Genomic DNA, 13510 nt, shown 5'->3' on the forward strand with positions numbered 1-13510 from the left:
ATATCTTTAAGTGCAGCGTTATTAATGCCAGACTATGGTGGAGTTGGGGAAAGAAGGATGTTAGCTCCCAAACACATGCTTAATCTAGAACACATGGGTTCGGGGGAGGTTTGGAACCAATCTGTTTTCAACATTTTCAGGAAATTTGGTCTATCCAGACGAAAGCTTCTTGGACCTTGCTGAAATATCAGGGATACAAATAGTGAAACACGATGAATTTTTTCCCTTCCCTGAAAAAGAAAGTGCTTCTTCACCAATTCCAGAGGATTTCCACAAAAAAAGAGTAGGAGTAGGTGGCTGCGGGCAGGGCAGAATGAAGTTCATCAGTTCCAGCGTCTGACAAATCCTAGACTGGGTCTTAGAGAGAAATGTTTTCCTGTGAGAGTCGGGAGGACCTGGCCCAGGTTGCCCAGAGCAGGGGTGGCTGCCCCATCCCTGGAGGGGTTCAAGGCCAGGTTGGATGGGGCTTGGAGCCCCTGATCCAGTGGGAGGTGTCCCTGCCCATGGCAGGAGGTGGAACTGGATGGGCTTTGAGGTCCCTTCCAACCCAAACCATTCCATCATTCTATGATTTTTCCCTCAACCACCACCATTGCTTCTCTTTCTGCTTTTGTTTCAATTTTGTTTTAAACACTTCAAAACTCATGTATGAACACAGTCACCCTTAATCATCTTTTTTCTGGTTACATATGAAATGATGGCATCCCATAAACCAGCGTTTCCTCTCTGTCCTTCATCTACTGCACCTTCCTTCCACAGCAACACCAAGAGTCACGCCTGGAGGACCTCCCAGCCTGCTGCTCTAACTTCACCACACAAACTCTGTGCACAGTAGAAACACTAAACCCTACACATCAGGAATCTTTGCTTAGTGGCAGCCCTGTCATATTCTGGAGTTATAGGCTGCTAAGCCCCCAAGGCTGCCCTCGAGCCAATTTATAGCTGACACTTCTTCTGATACCCCACCCCTGTGCTGAATTAAACTGCCTAACGCTCAAAGCCAGTCTCCTCCAGTCTGAGAGATCAAGAAGAGTTTGCAGCTCATCTTGTACTCTTTTGAGGCACTCCCTTGGCCACAGCCAATTTTTGAGGCTATTCTTCATGTTTCCATATGTCTCCAGGGCAAGTGTTCCACACTGAGGTCCCCCCTTCTGTGACACTTCTGGGACGCTATACTCCTTGGCCGGAGGGTCTGAGAAGAGCTTGGGCACCAACACCAAAGGCTGAGAATCATTTCTCTTGCGGTGAGTTAGGCATGAGAGATGCCTTCTGTCGCCTCACTGCTCTTCTCCTCTGAGCAATCAATCAAAGGACAAGCCTACAGTCATGTGTCATCCAGATGATCAGATGGTGCTCCAGGAGCTCCATGGATCAGCAGCCTACTCCATCTTTATTCCTCTGATCCCATAGAACAGACCCCAGTTCAAGTCTATCAGTCTAAAAACAAATAGAGAGAAGTCACAGCTCATCCCTGCCTCATCTCTCGAGTCCCTGGAGTGACACTAGATGCCAGAGAGCAGCAATCTCTCTTCCTCAGACAGCTTCAAACAACGCAGGATCTCATCATGTAACAGGTTCTTTGAGTTGTTGCCAACATTTTTTTCTCCTGCCAACGCTCAGAGAGATTCTTGGTTTGAAAAATGGAAATCAAGACTTTTCTCACCAGGGAGTAACGTGGTCAAGCTCATAAGGAATGGAAGGATGGTTAAATGCAAAAATACAGAGCTATTGACAGAGACAGTAGGCTGGGATGTGTGTTATACTGAGCTTTAAGTGTACTAAAGGTAAAAATAAGTCTTTAGTTGCTGAAATTCAAGATGATCAGAACTGAAGGGGCGGCAAGCAAAACGAACAGGACTAAGAGACCATCAGCCACCAATCTGTTTTACTTGTCCAGGAAAAGGCACCTTGTTGAGCAACTGCCTCTGCCCAAGCTGGAGATGGGGAAGGAGTAGGACGAATGTGGTTGTTCTGATGCATTTACCAGTTTTTCTACCTTAAAAAGGATGGTGCAACTCGTAAGTCATCAGCTGCTCTTTGAAGGGACCTGTGCTGGAGCATGTAGAGACCCTGAAGCCTTGCGTACCTCTCTCTTAAGGGTTTTTTGGCACAAGGAACATCACTGGTGCGGGGTCATGGAAGAAACAGGCTGGAACAGCAACTCTCCTTTAAAAGTCTGTCACCTCTGGATGGAGGTGACAGAGCTGGATCCGGTCATCTCCTGGGGTCCCCTCCCTCCAACCTCCTCCCAGTATGGGAAGGGGCTTCAGGAAAGCTGGGGAGGGGCTCAAGGTCAGGGAGTGCAGGGACAGGACGAGGGGGAACAGATTCCAGCTGAAAGAGGGGAGATGGAGGTGACATTTTAGGGAGAAATGTTCTCCTGTGAGGGTGGGGAGGCCCTGTCCCAGGTTGCCCAGAGCAGTGGTGGCTGCCCCATCCCTGGAGGTGTTCCAGGCCAGGCTGGATGGGGCTTGGAGCCCCTGATCCAGTGGGAGGTGTCCCTGCCCGTGGCAGAGGTGGAACTGGGTGGGCTTTAAGGTTCCTTCCAACCCAAACCATTCCATGATTCTATGATTCTCAATCCAATGAGGCAGAATTACATACAAGAAGAAGAAAAACATGTGATATTCTGCAGGGATGAGATAGCTGAAGAGATTTCCTCCCACCTGCCCTTGATTCCTTATGGAGAGCCGTGGTGGGGACGAGTACATTGAAAACATCCAGCAAACAGTTTAAGAGAGCCTTTTGTATGCTTGGTTAAGACTTTGCTGCAGCACCACTTGGGGATCATTTCTACTGGAATTCATGACATATGTTAGTTGTTTATCTTAGTGGGATATGACTTAAAATGTCAGAATGTTTTGTGTTAAGCAACAACCGAATAAAACAAACAAAATAAAAACACAGCTGTAATACTACGCTTTAAATTGCTGGATTCGAATATGTGGTATTGATAAAGTAAGCACTAAGGCACAGTGGTATATAGAAAATACGCCTTGTGAGTCCAGCCAGCAAGCCGAAAAAAAAAGCCTTGAGATACTTGAATCCAAAATAGGAATGTTATTTGTCAGCTCTGCTGTAAAGATCCAGCATTTGGAATCCAACCTAAACGCCTGAAGGAAAACAAAAGGCACATCATATTCTTCTTCCCTGGCTGGTGAGAGTGTGGAAAATGAAGTATGATGGCCACAGGTTCTGGTGGGAACCCCAGGAACTTGGCTGGGGTGGGTTCTGTGGAAGCAGAGGTACGAAGGGTGGAGATTTATGTCTGATTGGGTTTCTGTGTTTTTGAGAAGGCAGTACAGTATTATTTTTCCAGCAACAGTGGCTCTGTAGATAATTGGGAACAGGGTTTTGTCTTTGTTCATGAACACATCTGTGGTGTGGTGTGCTTGCACCTACTCGATGGAGACTGGGTACTTTTCCTTTAGGATGCTTTTAAGCTTCATGGTACCAGGCCCTTTGGAAAGGTCTACGTGCTCCAGCTCAGCACCAGTTCCTCAGCTTTTGAGAGCTGATCTGCAATCAGATGAGCTTAGAGCATGTGCTAGCAAACTTGTGTCTGTCTGCAAAATAGTCTGTGGATGTGGCCAGAGAACCAGTTTATTCACAGAAATCAAAGCTCAGCTGCAAATCCTTCGGTAGGAGAGACAAAAGAGCCTCTCACACTGTGGGAAAGGAATCACCAGCTCCGAGCCGAGTTCAGGATTTACAATGCTCGGTGCGTGGCATCCATAGTTCAGATACACACATAGTTCAGATGCAATCACATTCCTGCTTGGCTGGAACATCTGTTCTCCTCTCATTAGTCCTGGCCATCCTTTGTAAGAGAAGAATCTATTTGAGATTCCTGAACTTCAGTATTTGACCCGAGGGGTTATGAAAAGCCCCGTTTTTCAGAAGTGAAATTAATACGGAATCACCAGTCACTCCTAATAATGTCAGTCCCCGCTTAACGTGCAGTTGTAGCTTAGGAGTTTAGCTCAAGCCTCAGTAAAGCCTGCTGACACACAGCCGCAGGCTGAGCACTAAGGATCCATCAGGGCAACTCTGAAATCCACCCCAAAGTGGAATCAGCACAAGTGGAATCTGAAACTGCAACTGAGGGAAGATTCTGACTGGTGAACCCCTTCTCAAGCCTTCTGAATATCCTCTGCATCTCCCAACCTGTCAGTTGTCATCCCACCACCTAATCCAAACCACACAGGAGGTACCAGGGAAGGGCAAAGACAAACCAAAGCAGCTCTATGGATGGAACAAACCAACAGCACCTAACCACGGCTTTAGGAATATTAAGAAAAATTAAGCAAGGTTTCTTTTGGAACAATCCAGATCCCACATGGAAGGGCTGGTGAAGAACACACAAGGCAAGTTGATCAGGTCATGTCAACCAATACACTATGAACCTTGGCACCTGGAACAATTCCTCATCACAGCCTTCACTCAATTAGGCTTGTACCTCTTAGCCAGTTAATTAATTGCTTTTAATATTAAACATCCAGTTGGGACAACATACTAGAGTTCAACAAAGAATTCTGGACTCCACCAGTTTTCACATCCTGGTTCCTCCTTCATGAGCACATCCTCATGAAATTATCACCCTCAGCACATAATGCAGGAATGAACATCACCAGTTGGGCTTTCAGCATCACACACAGTCTTGGTACAGAAAGTGACTCCAAAGTCTTTAAGGAGAAACAACATATTGGCTCTAGCCTAGATGATAACACCTCAGCTTTCCCAGTGTGCCTGGGCTACATGGAGCTTCCCACAAAGTGTGTCTTGCGTGGGTATCCACCACATCACGGTGCTGGTGGACCAACAACTGCCTATGGTTTCCCAGGATGAGCTTCAGCAAAGATTGACAAGGGTCACTGCAGCTAATTGACCTCAAAGCAATTTCAGTATTAAAACAAACAATTCAGAGCAGTTTGAACCCAGGATACGCTGACAATGCCACAGCTGTCTAAAAATGCTTTCTCTTAAATGTTACACCTACGGCACCCGAGGTATTAGACCTGCCACCATCAGAACAGGTATAACATGTGGGTAAGGATCTGTAAATGAGCTGTAGTCTTAATTTTATCACAGTAATAACAGGCTCTGACAGCAATGTTACAGGGAAGGGATGGAGATTGTTCACAAGAAATCAAACATCATCTTAATTCCTTCCTTCTCCAATTTTGGGGGAAACCACAGAGAAATTTTAGAAGAAACCACTAAACGCAAGCACTTCGTGGTGAGCCTTTCTGTTGGGATCGTCTCCTGCGCTCCAGTATCCAGGAAATGTTCTGTATTTACTGCGTGCTCATCACCATGGTTTCGGAGCACAATTAGGCTCTATCGCCCTTCATACATCTGTGTTTCTGGGAATGCCTGGGCTTTGGGGAATTGCACGGGGCTGACACAAAGGATCTGATTGTTCTGGAGGCAGAGGGACGAACCTGCCCTTTCCAAAGGAGAGGAAGCTGGCAGGAAAGTTCACTATTGTGATCTGGATATAAAAAAAGCCACCCCAAACCAGCCCTATTGCATCATCAGTGCCGCCAGGTCAGGGAGGACGGAGACGGCTGAGATGCAGCACCTGTGGGATCGGGGTCAGAGGGAGCCAGGCACCCCCAGCCAGGCTCTGACCTGCTAAACCATCTTAAAATCATCCTAAACCCAACTCCAAATCCACCCTAAAGCTGCTCTAAACACAGCAATGAATGCTACAAGGTGAAATCCCAAACCCATGCAGCTGGCCCATCCCTTCCAATGCTCCAGGTAGAAGCTGGGATCGAGATGAGCTTCGGCTCTCCCAGGATTTAATTTTCATCTCAACAAAAGCCGTTTGCGGCGTAGAAACCCACGAGTTCTCACCAAGGTCTTTCCTCAGCAGTAAGCCCTGCCAAAGTAGTAGGAACCAAATTGTTGTCAGCTTAAGGACAGCCATCTGCTCAGGCTCTTCCCAGCTGCCATGCTCCAAATCAAAGAATGGATAACAATCACTTCTGTTTCTCACCAATATGAAAAAATCTAGGAAGGGGAAAAAAAACCCAAACCAAAAAGCAAAAACCAAACAAACCAGGAAAGCAGCACGGCAGGGACTGAACTGGAAACAGAGATGAAAGTAGGAGAGAAAGAAACTAGGGTTTGAGTTCTTTTTTTTTTTTTAAACGTTTTTTAAAAAGTCCTATTGCCATCTGCTTTGTAAATGCTCTGTCATTATTTACAACCTCCAGAGCACGGAATTGTCTCTGTAGTTACAACCATGCTACTCCCATATTTTGGCTCTGTTAGCAAAGAGCCAGCAGCATTTTTACTGGTGCTCTGGGAATACAGATGTAACATTTCATACACAGTTTATTTAAAAGTGGACTAATTTAACATTCTTGATGGTTCCTTTTAGCACAACTGCTGCTAATTACCAGCTCCAGGATGATTTGTTAATCTGGGAGCAGCAGCGGTTCCACAGCAGCATAAACACACCAAGGCAAAAAGGAAAGAGGGGGGAAAGGAAAATAAGAGAGATGTTGGAGGGGGTCACGTTTTAGTGAAGTAAAGGGAATTAAGTGACAGGTGGAGTGGGTAACACAGAGCAGAACGCATCGTAAAATATAGCTGCAAGGGGGGTAACCCTGGCCCTTGAGAAGAAGGAAAGAACAGTGGCAGCGTTTAAAGCCGTGCAAGCGTTGGTTTTGGTGGCGCGGGCAGGGAGCTGGCCTGAAAGCCGAGCTGTGCTCCCCGGGACGGGGCCAGGCGCCCCGCAAAGCCCGCTTGCCCGCGGCACCGTGGCCCGTGCCAGGGCAGCCACGCAGGCTCCTCGGCCCGGGACACGGCCCTGGCGGCCTTAATTGGTTCCAGGGCACCGCGCGTGGAGGGGCACAAACAAACATTAAGCAAACGCGGCCATAAAACATGACAGGCGGGTAGGAGAACTGAAGCCGGAATCCTCAAAGGAGGAGCCCTTGAGTTATTGGAGTCTTGTTTGAGGCGACAGGATCCAACCGATAGCTCTGCACTATTGCACACAGTTTTATTGGGGTTTTTCAGCAAGCAACAAAGTGGCACCGACGCAGCTTTGCTGCCCGTGGCCTCTTGTGTCCCATCCCGACGGGTCTGTGCTCGGGGCACGGCCACGGCCGTCACCCTCGCCTGGCCCTACGGGACCAGCTCTGACCTGTCTCAAAAACACCTTTTCACAGACAGCAAAAGACTTGAAAGCAAATTTTCCTAAAAGAAAAGACACAGCTCCTTTCCCGAAAGTTACCTTTGACATTCATAAATCATCAGAACCATCCCGTTGTTGGCACCAAGACGAGCCCGACTCAAAGAGCTGGGAAGGGGATGGAGCAGCCTCCCTCCAACCACGCCTTCCACACTCTGGTCTTTCACTGCATGCGTGAAAGGACTTGAAAGTTCATCAAATTAATTCCAGACAAATATTAGTGAAGCCTCACGTGGAAAGCACAGCTCCTTCCTTCTAGGAATTTATAGTTCAGCCACTTTTATCTCTGGGAGGCTCTCTAGAGATCAAAGATTTGATCGACTTTCCCTTTGCAACACCCATGAAGGAAACAGCGTTATCAATACCGTGATATGATTCTTCCTATTTGTTTTTAAATGATTTGCTGCCTTTCTCTAAAAAGGAAGATTCCTCCATATAGATTTAAAATAAAATTACACAAGAAAGCTGTTCTGTTTATTTATTGACTTTACGGTCGTGACAAGGTCAATCCCTACCCTGACAGCTTCTACTGGTTCAATACTGCTCTACCTAATAAAACCGCGATGGCCAGACACGCAGTAACTGCCTGCCAACACAGTGACATTAGCAAGACCGGTTAAGATAATGACCTGTCGCTCTGGCATTTTTCCCCCTCCCCTTATCAGAGAATCATTTGGTTGGAAAAGACCTTTGAGATTGAGTCCAACTGTACCTGTCTGCTAATAATCCATATCCCTGAGCACTTCATCTGCCTGTCTTTTAAACCCCTCCAGGGATGGGGACCCAACCACCTCCCCACACAACCTCTGCCTTCTTCACCCTTTTGGCGAAGAAATTTTTCCTGATGTCCAATCTGAACCTGCTCTGGTGGAGCCTGAGGACATTTCCTCTCGTCCTATCGCCTGTCACTTGGGAGAAGAGACCAGCACCCACCTCTCCTTTCAGGTAGTTGTAGATAGTGACAAGGTCTCCCCTCAGCCTCCTCTTCTCAAGGCAACCCCCTGGCATGCAAAAAGACATCTAGAATTGGTGGAAGTGTGCTATGACTCTGGAGTGATTCAACTCCGAGGCACTCAGGGAACACAAATAAAACCCGGGAAAGCACAGGGAAAGGCAGGTTTTCACTGGGCACAAGGATGAGGAGAAAAGCTCTCGCTAGGTCACCGACTTCCAGCATCTCTCTCTCCCCGTGCAGCAGCTCTCGGCACATCTGGCAGCGGGAAGGCAGCACGCAGGCAGCCACAGGGACTAGGCTGATCCCCCTGAACATCTGCCTGCGGCACGCCACTCACTCCGCTCCCATACAGCGCAAACTTGCTACTGAGACAAGCGACTTGCGAAGGCACTGGAATAGATTCCAAGGAGTCGGTGCAAAAGGACTTGGATCCTGCCTGAGCCATCTGAGCATCAGAGCCAGCGGCTCTCCAGATGAGGGACCGCATCGCACTGGAATCCCTCGGGGCGTCTGTACCAAATGCATTGCACTTGTCAGCATTTTGGGGAAGAGGAATCCAGGGAGTTTCATGAAGCTCCCTCTTGGAGCAGAGCCACAGAGAAGTGCTTTTCCGCTGTGAAACTGTGAAGGCTTCATGGGAGATGGAAAACTCATGGACTCAGGCAGCCGAAAAGGAAAACTAATGATAGCCAAGAGGTTTACAATGCAGTCAGGACTGGACAAGCTCGCCAGGCATCAAGCCACACACAGACCACCACTTCATAGGTACAGCCTGTCCCACCACAGAGCAGGCAATGGGAACGTCCATGTAGGGCAGGCGCCCAAAACCAGCCAGGAGGTCTGAAATAAAGGGACCAGATACAAGAGATGTGTGGAAGATGATGCTCTTGCCAAGGGACAGTGATGGCAATGGCGAGCAGCAGCCACTGCCCTGTGAACCAGAAGTACAGACAGCACTGTCACACCAGGGAGGCCTTGGGCTGTCACCCAGGGCCACCGAGGAAGCCCCGATGCGCCTTGGGTTTGTATCACGCTTCCTCATTTTTATATTTATCGAGTCACAGATAAGTAATATTGATTTTTGGGTACTTTTCCACTCTGTGCAACTCTGATTTCCCTTCCCAGACCCCTGCTGCACTGCAAAACCCTGTTAGAACTCAGTTACTATTTTGTGGTGCAGATGTTCAAGCTGTTTGTTAGACTACAAATAGCTACGTGATGGTTTTGAGCGGAGACAGGTGTACAGAATAACAAACAGAGGTATGTAAGTACAAATTATAGCCTTAAAAGAGCACAGACCTTCACTATTAGAGAAGAAGAGACAAGGATGAAACTACTAAGCAGCATTAATTTGCACAAAATCACTAGATCTACAGTTAGAGAGATCAGAACAACTGGAATTCCTCATCTGGAACACAAGCATATTCGAACAGAATCTTAAAAGCCACAGATGCCAATTTTTTTCCTCACATAAAGAATTCTGTACCATGACCATAACCACTATCAGAACAAAGCCCATCAGCCCTCTCCTCCTCTGGGCAAAGATGTGAAGCTCAGCAGTGAGGAACAAATCAGGACTCACCGTCTGGCCCCTCGCTGCCTTTACTCCTTTTATTCCGACGGACGCGTCTCCCTTCTTCTCCAACGTGCAGCTTTTCTTCAGGGTGAAAGAAGTTCAGCAAGGCCAGCTGGAAGAAGAAGGAGAAGTTTAAGCGTCTTTGGCAAGGGTGGCTTAGCCAAGTGGAGCGATCGGAGCCTGAACGCCAAATCCTTTCCATCGGGGACAGCTCTGCTGAGCCAAGGGGCAGACATGAAATAGCTGCTTGTGGATGCCCATTCCATCCCAAGGGGAACTGCAAGGGGCTTTTCCCCCTTGGATGCAGCTTAGGACTTGGGAAAACTCAACCTGAAGGGTTTTGGCAGAGAAAAGCATCCCCTGGGGCCTGGGGGTCTGCAGGGATAAGGATGCAGGCAGTGTCAGGGGAGATCAATAGCTGGAAAAAATCAAATGCCCCAAACGCCGATGCGATCATTTCTAATTCTCCTCTGCAAAACTTGCTCAATCCTGGAGCTCTTTCACCACTATTACTCACTGCCAGTAATTTTTGCCTCTCTCAAGCTCTCTTCTGCAAGCCTCATTAGCTACTGAGATTCAAAGGTCTTCAGGGACCTTTAAATCCAATTCAGTATTCCACATAAATTTACACTTTAAACCTAGAGCGAGTACATCTTTATAACATTTTTGCCAAGAGGCAAAAATTTTATGTAGCGACCTCTTATTCATGAAATTTTACTGCATTAAAAACTCCTTGACAGTTATTAAATCAGCATCCCTACCCAGAAACTGGAATCTTGGTTTAGAAGGTCCACCAGTCCTCCCAGCTGCCCCAGGGCGCGGCAGCTCATCACCAGCAGCGCTCCCCCAGCTATTTCCACTTCCTAAAATAAGGAATTTCACAAAGGATGAATCAGGAGGGAAACACCTTGTTCTGTGTGTTCCCGCAGCTGCCTCCAACCAGGGCTGCTTTCACCACATTGGGGTTTTCTTTATGCTGAGGAAATCTGATCACAGTTATTTAAGCCATAAACACACACATGGGCCAAACCCAGCCTAAGAGAAGAATGAAAAGCCTTCAGAAAAGCAGCACCAAAGGTTATCAAGTGCGTTATTGTTCTGAGAACAAAACCTGTAGCATCAAAAGCACCTCAGATAGCAAAGAAGAATCAACTCCTTCCATGAATTGCTGGTGAAGAGTGGCTCGCTGGGCTGCAGGCCATAAAAGTCCCTATAAAAGCAATGATCATCACAGGTCTCTCTGCCTTTGACATGCCCTGGGGCTCTAGCTTCCCCTCTCCCACCCGCTCCACCTCTCCATGTCCCCCTCCACTCTGCACACAAATACCTGTTCCCAAGTTATTTCCCCCACACGCACTCTTCTTCCAGCATAAGGGCATCCCGATGAGCAGCCACCGCATTCCACCTTTGCCTCTTGCATCACTCCAACAAGCCCCAGCACACCCTCATGAAGGGGATTTAGGAAACAAAAGCGTTTCCCTCTCCAAATTCCCAAGCTGTTGTTATTTATCTGCATTTACTGCAATTCCTGATGTTTTGTCACTGCAATGATGTCTCTAAAAACGACACTGAAATGCTGCAGGATGGCCAGGGACCAGGTCCCTGAAGCCTCTCCTACCTTAAAGGAGTGAACAAGTAAAAGCCAGCAATTCCCCACCTCGGGAAGGACCCATCACAGCGTCGGATGGAGAACTGAAGGCTCTCATTACACCAGCATTTTGTAAGCAGAGGGAACAAGTTGCACACCCCTCCTCTGCCCATTTTCCCTCTGCTCCCGCATCCCGGAGCACAGGAGCATCACTGCTGTGGGCATCACCGGTACCTGCCTTGACACAACAACAGGGCAAGGGAGGAGCAAAAAACTAAGGCGTTTTTAAAACCACAACCAAATATTGCTAACATTAATTGGAGAAACAAATGATATTTTAATTCAGGTTAAAACTTCCATGAAGTCATCAGTGCTGCTTCCAAATGCTGATATTGCCCAGGCTGGTCAGAGCAGTTGTGGCTGCCCCATCCCTGGAGGTGTTCAAGGCGAGGTTGGATGCAGCTTGGAGCAACCTATGAAGGTTTGAGCTTCACAGGAAGGAGCTTTGACGGTTGCTTCTGGAAACACCTCCCTGAGCCTCTCAGGAGCACTCCTGGAGCTCGGTGGCAAGGCAAAGGACGGCCAAGCTGCTTGCCAGCGCAGTGCATGGCTCAACCCCACTCAGCTGTGAGCTCCACACGCCGATGAAGGCGAAGCTTCTCTCCAATGACTGAAGGGGTCCCTTGTTCCAGGGGCCACAGCTGCTGGAGGTCGGGGAGGCTTGGCCACCGGGTCAGCCCGTGAAGGGCCGCGCTGTTCGGCTGGGGACCAGCGGCTGGCACAGCTGTGCTGGTTGGAAAAGCAAGCAACACTTTTTCCATTCACCGCTCCCTGCGATATGATTAATATCTTCACTTGTAGCTTGTGAACTGTGCAGCTCTTGGTGTGGACGTCAGGGTGCATGTTGTTGTGCCTCAAATTAAACTCGTCTACTCCCTGTTACTGTGTGGCCAGAACAAGGGAGAGGATTCTCAGAGCAGAACGAGCAGATGTTCGCCACCCATCTAGCAAAACATGATGTAGCCACACAGACAGATGCAAGAGGAGAAATAACCTTCAGTTATTTATAACCTTCAGTTAACTGCTGGCTGGACACCGGCACAGCATTATGATGTGGAGGTTGCTGAAAGCAACATCTGAAAACCATGCCAAACAGCAAGGACACAGCTTCTGCAGGCTCCATCCCTGCACAGGCTGGGCAGGTGCCTTGGTCGACCCACTGTGACCGTTCCCATGGCTGACCGTGTCCCAGCACCTTAATTATAGTATGGTTTGGGTTGGAAAGGACCTTTACAGGTCATCCAGTCTAAGCACCCTGCAGAGGCAGGGACACCTTTAACTCAATCATGTTGCTCAGAGCCCCATCCAAGCTGGTCTTGAATATTTCCCGGGATGGGGCCTCCCCTGCCTCCCTGGGCAACCTGTGCCAGTGTTTCACCACCCTCACTGTAAAACATTTCTTCCTTATACCCAAGAAACATTTTGTACAACTATCAGTTGCATCCTTTGAGCTAAAAGCAGAGCAAACACGCTTGCAGGGCTTGAACAGGCACTGCCCGCTAAGCTTGGGTGCCCCATGCTCATCCCCCTAATCCCAGCTCATCATTTAGAGCTGGAAGCCCTGGACCTGGGGTATCTATCCCTTCTGGGGAGGGCTGAAAGGAATTACTGTCCTAGTCCAGCATTTAATGGAACCTCCTCATCCTCAAAGTCACCAGGAACCGATTCTCTCAGCCTCTGAGCTTGTGGAGCAAGAGCATTTTTGAGGAGCCCAGCAAGCACATACCTGCTCCTACGAAAGCTGCCCTATTTTCTCTACGCAGCTACGCAACAGTGACAGAAGAGCTTGGAACAATCACCAGTTCCCTCCTCCCTCCAACTGAAAGTCCTCAAATTACCTTAATTTTAGAAACAACACGTCAACCCATTATGACTCCACACTCTTAATCAAGAAAATCACTATAGGATGTGAAAAGGTCAAAAAGCCAAGAGAGGAAAAATCCTAGGGGAAACCGTATCTCAAAATAACCTGTGAAACAATGGTAAAGGCAAGGCTGGCCAGGCTGGATCCACTCTACCTTGGTTTCTCACAGTAAAATAAAGAAAAACAAAGGCATGCATACAAAAGCAGCAATTTTCTCTGCAGCCACGCACAGAACCTGCTCGGGAAACACGGAGCAA

The 13510-nt window shown here is 48.1% G+C and overlaps 1 protein-coding gene across 4 annotated transcripts in view; it reads right to left on the reverse strand.

Annotated features, from left to right (window-relative positions):
- The window catches only part of EDA (ectodysplasin A), a 76853-nt gene that overhangs the window by 21249 nt on the left and 42094 nt on the right, over positions 1-13510 (reverse strand). For all 4 annotated transcript variants that reach the window (XM_069867723.1, XM_069867722.1, XM_069867720.1 and 1 more), the window contains exon 2: positions 9748-9853. In XM_069867723.1, the coding sequence (XP_069723824.1) occupies positions 9748-9853 (106 nt within the window). The remainder of the gene's footprint in view (positions 1-9747; positions 9854-13510) is intronic.

The sequence above is a fragment of the Phaenicophaeus curvirostris genome, chromosome 13, assembly GCF_032191515.1.
Source record: "Phaenicophaeus curvirostris isolate KB17595 chromosome 13, BPBGC_Pcur_1.0, whole genome shotgun sequence".
Classification (NCBI taxonomy): Eukaryota; Metazoa; Chordata; class Aves; order Cuculiformes; family Cuculidae; genus Phaenicophaeus; species Phaenicophaeus curvirostris.